This window comes from Perca fluviatilis, chromosome 8, assembly GCF_010015445.1.
Source record: "Perca fluviatilis chromosome 8, GENO_Pfluv_1.0, whole genome shotgun sequence".
NCBI classification, from domain to species: domain Eukaryota; kingdom Metazoa; phylum Chordata; class Actinopteri; order Perciformes; family Percidae; genus Perca; species Perca fluviatilis.
Genome location: NC_053119.1, coordinates 36,426,595 through 36,436,340, shown reverse-complemented (window position 1 = coordinate 36,436,340; position 9,746 = coordinate 36,426,595). Strand labels below are relative to the sequence as shown.

At 40.5% G+C, this 9,746-nt stretch overlaps 2 protein-coding genes across 3 annotated transcripts in view; one reads left to right on the top strand and one right to left on the bottom strand.

The window, feature by feature from the left end:
* Positions 1 to 4,951: 4,951 nt before the first annotated feature.
* exosc6 (exosome component 6) lies at positions 4,952 to 6,839 on the bottom strand. The gene is made up of 2 exons (XM_039808455.1): positions 6,445 to 6,839; positions 4,952 to 5,627 (listed from the first exon to the last, which is right to left on the bottom strand). Exons 1-2 carry the CDS (start codon positions 6,720 to 6,722, stop codon positions 5,081 to 5,083), a joined length of 825 nt encoding a protein of 274 aa, XP_039664389.1. The 5' UTR covers positions 6,723 to 6,839; the 3' UTR covers positions 4,952 to 5,080.
* Positions 6,840 to 7,231: 392 nt separating this feature from the next.
* Positions 7,232 to 9,746, top strand: part of LOC120563930 (alanine--tRNA ligase, cytoplasmic-like) — a 34,673-nt gene continuing 32,158 nt past the window's right edge. The window contains exon 1 of one of the 2 annotated variants that reach the window (XM_039808453.1): positions 7,232 to 7,345. The gene's annotated coding sequence lies outside the window, so the exon portion shown is untranslated. The remainder of the gene's footprint in view (positions 7,346 to 9,746) is intronic. The other variant, XM_039808454.1, reaches the window with a different exon arrangement.

Below are 9,746 nucleotides of genomic sequence, written 5' to 3'. Positions count from 1 at the left end.
TCACAAACTGCAAAGGAAACTCTGTGCATGTTTTCTATGCTACTAGTTTCAAGTATACAGTATATTTAGAATAAGTGAACAGAAATAGTTACACTAAGAATTTGTTTATTTTGCAAATGGCAATAAATCATTCTTTTAGAAAAATGTCAACAAAAACCTTCACACTAAACTGAGAAGACTGTTGCTGCAATTTTGTTAATTTTGCAAGAATAACACTTATTTGATGAGGAGCCTACGATCACAATGATGAAGTTACTGTTTAATGCAGGACAATTTTTCATGTTGTGTTACTGGTCAATTTAGAGATTTTTGTCTATTTTGCTTTCATGTCTTCTTTTACTGTAATGGAAATCAAACTTCCAAAATACACAATTAGATGGTATTTGTTTTAGGCTGTATCTGTAGACTTCTACTAAATGAATCTACATAACCTAACATTTAAAGGGTAGCCTAAGTTCCTTGCTGATATGTTTTAGTTATTTTGTTTATCCTGTTCACCTGTGGTGCCTTATCAAATGAATGCAAATTAGCGCATTTTAAATAGTTAACGCCTAGTTTGCGTTATCAATGTGGCGATTAATTAGACACAGATTTTACCGTAGAGGTTCACCTGGAGTTGTTACGATGGACAGAACGGACTCAAACGCAATGCTCCAAAAGGTGAACAAATACTTTATTAAATAAAACAAGGAGGGAGGAGTACGGGAGAAAAAACTAGGAAGGTGAGGGACAAAAAAGGGAAAACCTAGGATGGTGAGGAACGCAGGAGAAAAACCTCGGATGGCAGGGGCTCAAGGGACAAAACTAGAATGACCAGGGGGCTCAGGGAGACGCGGGGAAACCGGGGCTGGGAAGCCGCGGAGGAGGCACTGGAACGGGGGAGCCGAGGAGCGGAGGAGGGCTGGCTGGAGCGTGGAAGCGGAGGCAGAGCGATGTAGGGTGCCGTGGGAAGAGGACTGAACGGGGAGGCCAGCTGACTGGAACAGAGGGAGGAAGTGGATCTGAAAGACAAACACAAAGGAGGGTCAGGTACGGAATAACACAGGTGAGGCAAAAAGGTTTGACAACAAGCGTTTGTTGGCATGGCGTGTCACCAGAGAAGATGAGGCAACAATTCAGCGGAGATGGTCTGTTGGGCCGGGGTTGAAGTAGGCTACTGTGCTTGATTGTAGATGGCTGGCAGGTATGAGCGGCGGGAGAGCAGTGATGGGTGATTGGCAGCAGGTGTGTGTAGTCAGCTGGCCAGCAGTAGGCGGGAGGGGACGAGGAAAGCAGGGAGTAGGCAGTAGGGGAGGAGGGAAAGCAATAGAGACACAGGGAGAGAGAGGCAGAGCAACAAAAACAACTAACAGCAGGGAAAAATAAACAGAAACTCACATGCCAGCTGGTCCCAACCATAACAGGAGTGTCTCCATTAAGTACAGTAGCTACATTAGTCTGTATGGCCATGATGTCAGCTAACCCTTTGCTTACTTATTACATTAGCTAGTAGCTCATGCATGTTAGCAAGTGTAGAAATGTTGGCAGTTAAAAGTTGCTGACAGTTAAAGTTGCATTGTGCTCGTTGCAAAAGGGCTGTGTGCAGTCATTGAGGAAGTGACTGTATTCCGGGTGAACTTGGATGTCAAAGGTGGAAAGTAACGAAATACATTTACTTACTCACTGTATTAGTAGTTTTGTTGTGTATTTTGTATTTTTCAAGTAGTTATTAAAATAGGTCATTTAAAATGTACTTAATTACGTTTTGAGTGAAGTATTGTATTTCGCTAAATTACAAATCCCATCCGTTACTGAGTAAAGAAATCGCGCCTGGAACCACTACTGTGATGAATGATCAGCATCTAGGCTGCCTACCAGGCGCCAAGTCTTTATCTAGGAGATTGAGAACGAGATGGAGGTGGATCAGGCGAGCGACAACGGTTCAGAGACTGTTTCAGTCCTATTTTCACTACATGGGAGAGCCCCCGCTCCGTTTTACAGTTTTTTTAATGTAACTAAGTAACTTTTACTTAAAGTACATTTTAAATGAACTACTTATTACTTTTACTTGAGTAATTTTTCACACTTGTACTTGAGTAATACATCAAAGTAGTAGCGTACTTTTACTTTTAGCACAACATACCTTTACACTACATTTGGATGCTTAATACTTTTGTACTTTTATTAGGCCTAAGTAAAACATTTAAAAGCCACCCACTGATTCTACTAAAGAGCTATTTTTCTGCAGTGCTGATTTAAGGGATTAAAGTGAAAAGTGAAGAGCGCCAAAGCCAGAAATTTTCCAATAAACTCAAAATTATGTACTAATTCCTCTAATTCTGTTTCCGCGGATGCGAACCCAAAAGAAAACCTTAAGGAATCACTGAGACGATAGAATAAAGTCAAGTACTTTTACTGAACAGTATTTTAAGTATTTACAAAAGCATGCAGGCCTACATGTGGGCTACACAACTGACACCTCCTTGTTGGATTTATGGATACCAAAACTCAAGGATCGAGTGTGAGACGAAGAATTCAAGTTAAGCAAGGTTTACTGAGTCCAGCATAAAAGTTTACAGACACAATTGTGGGTTCACAAATGACACTAAGTATCCCTAGCTTCAGACAAAGGAGTCTCTCTTCACAGGGCAGCATCGTTTTTATTTCTAGGCAGAATTTGTGTGTGTGTGTGTGTGTGTGTGTGTGTGTGTGTGTGTGTGTTTGTGTGTGTGTGTGTGTGTGTGTGTGTGTGTGTGTGTGCGTGTGTGTGTGTGTGTGTGTGCGTTGCTATCTTCATACAACACAGACAGGGTTGGGTCTTCTGTCTGGTGCAACTTCCTCTTCTTGTCCTCGTAACCTTTTAAACAATTCACTTTTATGCCATCTAAGGCCTAAACTATTCTTATGACTTTAGGCTTAACCTTCTGTGCATCAAGAGGTCACCTGGAGTACTTTTAACCACTTCCTCAATTTGACCCCACACAGCTCTTTTGCAACGATCACACCACACTTTCTTAATAAAATATTCCTACACTAGGAACAGACTGTGTTGGAGACTCCAGTGAATAAACTATACAATATCATATAAACACACTAGGCTTCAGTAACATCTATAATTGTTTTTATATGTGTCTCAATAATCACATCATGGGAGAAAGTAGATCAAGTTTAACATTGATGTTAAATCACAATGCTAGTTTTGTAACTGAAGAAGTTATAAATGTATACTCATAAGAACCACAGCCTGTCAGGTGACCAGGAACAGACAAGGATTAGAAGAAATAATTGCCCATCAGCGAGGCATTTTACCAATCTGAATTTGCAAATAGTAGGCTACAGCTAAAATACATATTAGACATTGTTTTGATTTCTAATCATATTAACTTGTAAACCAAAAACTACATTGCATAGCTCACTATTATTGGATCATTATGGATGAAACACTGCCAGGAGAAGCCTATAGAAAAAACTTATTATGCAGTTCATAAACTGTACAAATAATAATGTGAATACACCCAGAAGTTAAAGACAATATATAAGAATATTTGTAAACAATTTTTTCTTAGTAGAGCAACGCTGTCACCCTGTGACTAAAGTGTGGCATTATTGACAGGACAGAATATTAAAAAATATATCCATTCTTGTTTTATACAATAACAGGATTACTAAATACAAATTAGTACAAGTGGTTGTCTTTCTGATTTTTTATTATGCTGTAAAGAATTTAAAGCAAACTGGGACAGATTTGACCGATTTTGAACTTGTCTGCTATCAAGTGTGATTGATGTAGAATTCTGCAAGACCATTACTAAAGTGTTAGTAATATAATGGTTCAACAGCTTATTCTGTTGATTTAATCTCTTTCTTTGTCTCTGGATAACAACTATTTGATTTTTTTTGTGGCATTTTAGGCCTTTATTAGATAGGACAGCTTAGACACGAAAGGGGAGAGACGGGGAATGACATGCAGCAAAGATACACAGGTCGGAACCGAACCCGCTGCGTTAAGGACTGAGCCTCTGTATATGGGCGCATGCTCTACCAGGTGAGCTACCCAGGCGCCCAACAACTCTTTGATTTATGTAACATAATGGGGCATAAAGTTAAACATTTATACACATGACCTGTACTTCACATTGTATATTATACATAAATAGCTATATAGACATAGCTATGACCTGTTTACCTACCTGTGATTGAGTGGATTGAGTACATTTGTTTTTTGTTCCTTATTCATATTTAGTGAATATATTTCATTTACACTCTTCCCACATTGTACTGCAACTGCTGGACAACAATTTCCCTTGGCATTATAAAGTTTTATCTTATTTCTATTGACTCAGTTACTTACATACTGGATGACTTAATATTTTATCTCTTTAAATATTAGAGATGTCTCTGGAGCATATTGCACTCCTCTCTATACTGCCCCCTTGTGGGCTAAGTTTAAAAAGGCAAGCATGCATAAGCTTCAGTTTGCAAATAATGACTGTATGCGGCTAGTGTAGTGCAAGGAAACAGTTTTGTAATGCAGGACTCAACACTTTCCAGGCTCCACTGAAAAATCCTGATGGTCAAATTTGACTGATGTACAAAAGTGTTGACTGAATGATTCTCAGAATGCCATCATGCTGCTGTCAAATCCTAGTTTTGGTGTTGTAGGATACCAGTCACTCCGGTGGAAACATTGGTATAAGACACTGGGGTTTCTGTTTTAAAAGGCAATCATTTCATTTGAAAACACAACTTTGATTTATCCACTTTATTATTTATCTGTGAATTTCATACATTTCCAGTTATTCAGGTCAGGCTATTATTATCATCCTGCATAATGGCAGCTGCTCTGGAGCTGCTGAAAAACCCCTGTGACGCAATGCAATCAATTGTTGATGACACAGTCCAGAAGTTGAGTGAAGGTAAATAAAGTTCCATATATGTGCATTGTTAAATTGTTTAAGAAAACACAGTTAAATCAGTTTTATCAATTTTTATTTAAAGAATTGAATAGCAAACATAGAAACAGGTACTGCTGTCAAAGAAAGGACCAGAAATTGTAAAGTAGAAAAACTATGAACTAAGCAGTTCTGGGTTAATGAGTGACTCAGCTCTCTGATGGTGGGGGTGCAGCTCTGCGCACAGCCTTTGCCAGGGCTTGTTGGATGACTGGGTACAGTTTATAACATCCCTCAATGCAGGTCCGAACCCCGGCCGCCAGAGTCTCTTCAGTCATTTCTCCATCTGACTGCAGCCCAGAAATCTGGTTGAGGCTGGGGAGGAACGCAACAGTCAGACCGCCCTGGTTATGACTGCTGGCTGAGCTGCAGCTGTTTTCCTCCATGTAAGAAGGGTCAACCACATAAGAGGCGCCATCCTGGCGTATGGAACAACCAAGCACAAGGTCATACATTTCGATCCCTGCATCTGCGAGGGCGAGAGAAGCGCACGTGACTGCGTGGGCCAGAACTGAACCGCTGTTCTCAAGAACCATCACGTTGACCTCGATCTGAGAACGAGGATATTTGTTGAGGCACACGGCCGGCTGCAGACTCTCATGCAGCATCAGGGAGAGGTCCTTGTCCTGGCTTCCCTGAATCCAGGAGCCCCTCTCCAGGCAGGAAAATGGAGCGAAACGCATGTCAGTAGTCAACCTGGATACACAGAGAAATACAGTTTTGTTAAAGTCTTCCTATATAGATACACACACACACACACACACACACACACACACACACACACACACACACACACACACACACACACACACACACCTCGATTGATTTTTAATCGCAATTACGAACAACTTGATTTCGATTTCGGCTTCTAACAACCACAAAACAGAGTAATTCTGCAAATAACGTTTTGCAAGTAAACTCATTTTGTCTTGTGTTCTGAATGAAAAAAAAAAAAAAAAAAAAGAGATATTGAGGAAACATTGATGATACAACAACACCTCTTAACATAATAACAGGGATATGCCCCTTGGTGATCATTAATAATCAAAAGGGCATGCTATTTAATATTTGTGTTCCGATAGAATGGTACCTACTCCACATGGCTATAACAACAAGGCCAGGTGCCTTCATGCAATATGCCCCCAGTAAATAATGAAGCCAGAAGCTTCTTTTGGCCTTCTAATTAAAATATGTAATATCGATGTGGATAACTACTACTTAATTGGTCTAGTTTGCACTTATTTTTGGTATGTAAGCTCCTAGTTGTTTCTTTTTATGTTATGGTCTGTCTTTTCACAGACCATCTGAAGTTTGCTTATATGAGCTAACGTTAACATTCAGCATCATAAGCTAGGTCTAACTTTACTCATACAAGACCAAGGCTGCGTTTTACTGCTTATGAATGCAGGCAGAATGTATAAGTTACGAAGTCTCGCTTTAACGTGCACTTCCTGTGTTGTAGATCAATAAACAAGTCAAATAAAATAAATACATTTGTCAACTCACTACATACCTTCCACATTTCATATCGGTCTCATCTTTCCGCTCTGTTTCTCTGGGGCCATAAACGCAGCACATCAACTTGGTGTTTCCAGCCTCGATGTAAGCAGAGCCTTTAGCCTGGCTCACCAGCCCGCACCGGACAAAAACAGGCCGGACGTCCACTTGGTCCCGCTGCCGACCGTCCGTTCTGGGGCCTTGCGAGGGAAGAACGGTCGCGGGTTTGCACAAAAACAAAGACGGACTTTGTGACACTTCTGGGCCACGTACACGTTTGGTATCAGTCGGCATGGTGCAGTGAAACGAAGGGAATGAACTACCCAAACAGCGCGCATATGCGTGTGTAGAAGTCCAGCACAAACCTGTCCCCCGGAAACAGCAAGCAGAGAGATGATTCCGCTATTGCGTCGCAGTAAAGGACACTACATCAATAATAGAAAAAGCTCAAGTGCAGATGCAAATTGCAATAATAAGCAATATGATTTCATTATCATTATACGTCACAAAATCACTAATTATTACCAAATTGGTAATGCATCTTATGTACTTGGCCAGAACCTAAACACCCAAATCAATAACTGACTAGAAATTATTATTTTAAGTTAACTTTTTAATTTAGGAACATGTGCACTACCACCTTTTTATTTTTTTTATAAAGCAGATTTAGATTGAGATGTCTTTTCAATTGCATCAGCCAGGCAGGAAAGTTGGTACCATTGGTGCTAAGATTGACAGTAGGCTTGTCCAATAGAAATGTACATTTGCCGATGTACCGGTGTGGCCCGACCAATGGGCGGCTGCCGTGGGCGTGTTCACTGGATCTGTGCTTTCCTTTTGGTCGAGCAGCGTGGGCTAACTAAAGCAGTGTGTCTGGGAGCAGTTAACTGATTCATTCTGCGAGAATAGCGACTCTTGTGAGTATTATTTTTTTCCTCAGGTGCTGTTGAAATACATTACGTTTACCATACCATTCAGTAAAGTAAGGTTTCTGTTATAATTGTGTGCTAAAATCTCTCTCTTAGCCCGTCTGGCTAACATTTCGATTGCTAACGTCAGCTTGTCGACCTAGTGCCTCTGCCCAACACATCAGTTTAACCAGTTGATGGTATGATAATGTTGCATTCCTGCTTTTAGTTGAGCTGTTTCAGAGGAATGATGTCTGACATGACTGGCACTATTTCGTGCCACTACTTTCTGTTTGCTTGTTCACAGCAGAGGTGGAAAAGGGGACATGGAAGAACTGATTTTAGTTAGCAGGACAAAAAGAAATTAACCCGCTCTGTGACTTCATGTTTGACCGGATATAACTAACGTTCACTTTAGTATCTATTTGTGGGCCTCCCCAATGGTAGAATCACTAAGCTAAGTTTTGGAGACAAGGCACAGGCAAAGGGCTGCTCCACTGACTGACGTGGAGTTTGTCTGTGGACTTAAAGATGTTGGTTTCAGAATTTAGGCTACCACTCACAGACTGTAATGGTCACAAATACGAACCAACCAAAACTGTGTTGATCCTTTATTGTATCCTTATGTGCATACTCAAAAGTGCACAATTTCCCCTGTTGTTACTGTAGTCTCTTGTTTTCAGTTATTGTACCCTATTTTATGTCTCACCCTTTGTGAAGTCTCATCTTTGTCATGATATGCCCTTTTTTTAATGTTTTTTACAACACTAGTTTTTTAACAGTCTGTGTTTCGTAGAGGGGAAACTTTCCATCGCTATCACCTTGATGTCTCCATTTTCTCTGGTTGCCAACAGGGTGGTTCCATAGTCAGAATGGGGAGGGTGGCTGTTTACGGTTCGCTTGCTGGCCCTAGAGAGCTGAGGGCACCACCTGTGTGGTTTTCTTTGCCAGCTAGTGTACAAATAAGTCCACTAATCAGAATTCTACTGTGCTGCCTTTTAATTATAAGACATCTATTGATACTGTATTTATGGCTTACATTTTGCTTGATGCAAAACCCCCATAGGTACTTCGTGGCAGCTGAAAGTGTTAAAGACTACTAAAGCTTCACCAGACCAAACTACACTAAGTATTACACTCTGTATATCCTATGTGAGCATTGTAACCATGGGTGTCCTGAATGCATTCAAACCTTAAGGCTGTGTGCGTGCATTTAGGATTAAAATGTTGAGCACAAAGAACCCAACAAAAGCTGAATCATCCTTAAATTGAGTGATTTAGTGATGACATACTGCAGTAATACAAACAATGCTATGTTGTAACTTGTAAGTAACAAATCCAGATCAAGATTTGTGAAAGACCTAGTTGTAAGTATTTGGGGTTTAGGGGTCCTCCTTCAAGAAAAAACAAACAATTGCAATTACACATCATTTTGGACCATTTTTATTGTCATATCTGTGTCTAAAAAGTTGGAAAAGCTAGAGCAGATACAAAATAAATAACACCCATAGGTGGTTCTGTGGGTTTTGGATTGTTGGTTGTATGGATACAAGACATTCGTAGATGTCACCTTGGGTATTGGGAAAATGCAATTAGCTTTTTTTTCTTCCTATTTTGACTTGTTCTAAACACTGAAGGATTAATCTGAATACTAATTGACAGATTAGGCCTAACTGATAATGGAAATTGAAATTGAAAGTATGGAGGCAAGTAATTATTGGTTTGTAACTCACTATAAAGTAATTGTATGCAGAGACCAAAATCTTCAAAACCTCTTACACTTTATTTATATACCAGTGATCAAGCAACAAAAACTATTATTCCCTGAGCTGTGACCTTATTTTATTTCTATGTGTCGATTCAGAAGAAGTGTGTTAAAGCAAGGCAAACCTTGGAGTAATTGGCTGTTTTGCAGAAAAGGCTAAGTTGGTTTAACTGGTGGTATTGCCTTCTGGTGCCTCTGACACACCAACCCGATGGTCTGCCTTTGGCAGAAAAGGCAGTCGGGCTGACTGCCTCCCCGAGTTGGTAAAAAAAGTGCCTCGGAAGCAAGGCCGACTTGAGAGTACGTTCTGCACGTGCGCGAGACGTAATACGTCTCCATAACAGCAGGCGGAGCTAATCTGTATTGTTGCCTAAAAAAATGAAAACCGGCAGCTGATTGGACGAATGCGTCACGTGGGTCTGGCTGCTCCCGGATTTTACAACCGGGCATAATGGCAGCTTCGTTCGGAATACGATCTGGTATTTTACGAAGATAGTTCACCACTGACCTCACCAGACCGTCCGACGGGCAATTATCGGGTTGGTGTGTCAGGGCCTTAACCAGAGCGATTTCACAGCAGACTCACTGTGAAAATTTAATAATTGTTTCACAGAAATGGGAGACAAGCCGTTTTTATAGTTTTGT

Bases quoted from the DNA above. Each gene is read 5' to 3' on its own strand.
- exosc6 (XM_039808455.1), bottom strand. From the start codon at position 6,722: ATGCCGACTGATACCAAACGTGTACGTGGCCCAGAAGTGTCACAAAGT. The intron at 5,628-6,444 runs GTATGTAGTGAG...CTGTGTATCCAG, and splicing joins ACCGATATGAAATGTGGAAG to GTTGACTACTGACATGCGTT.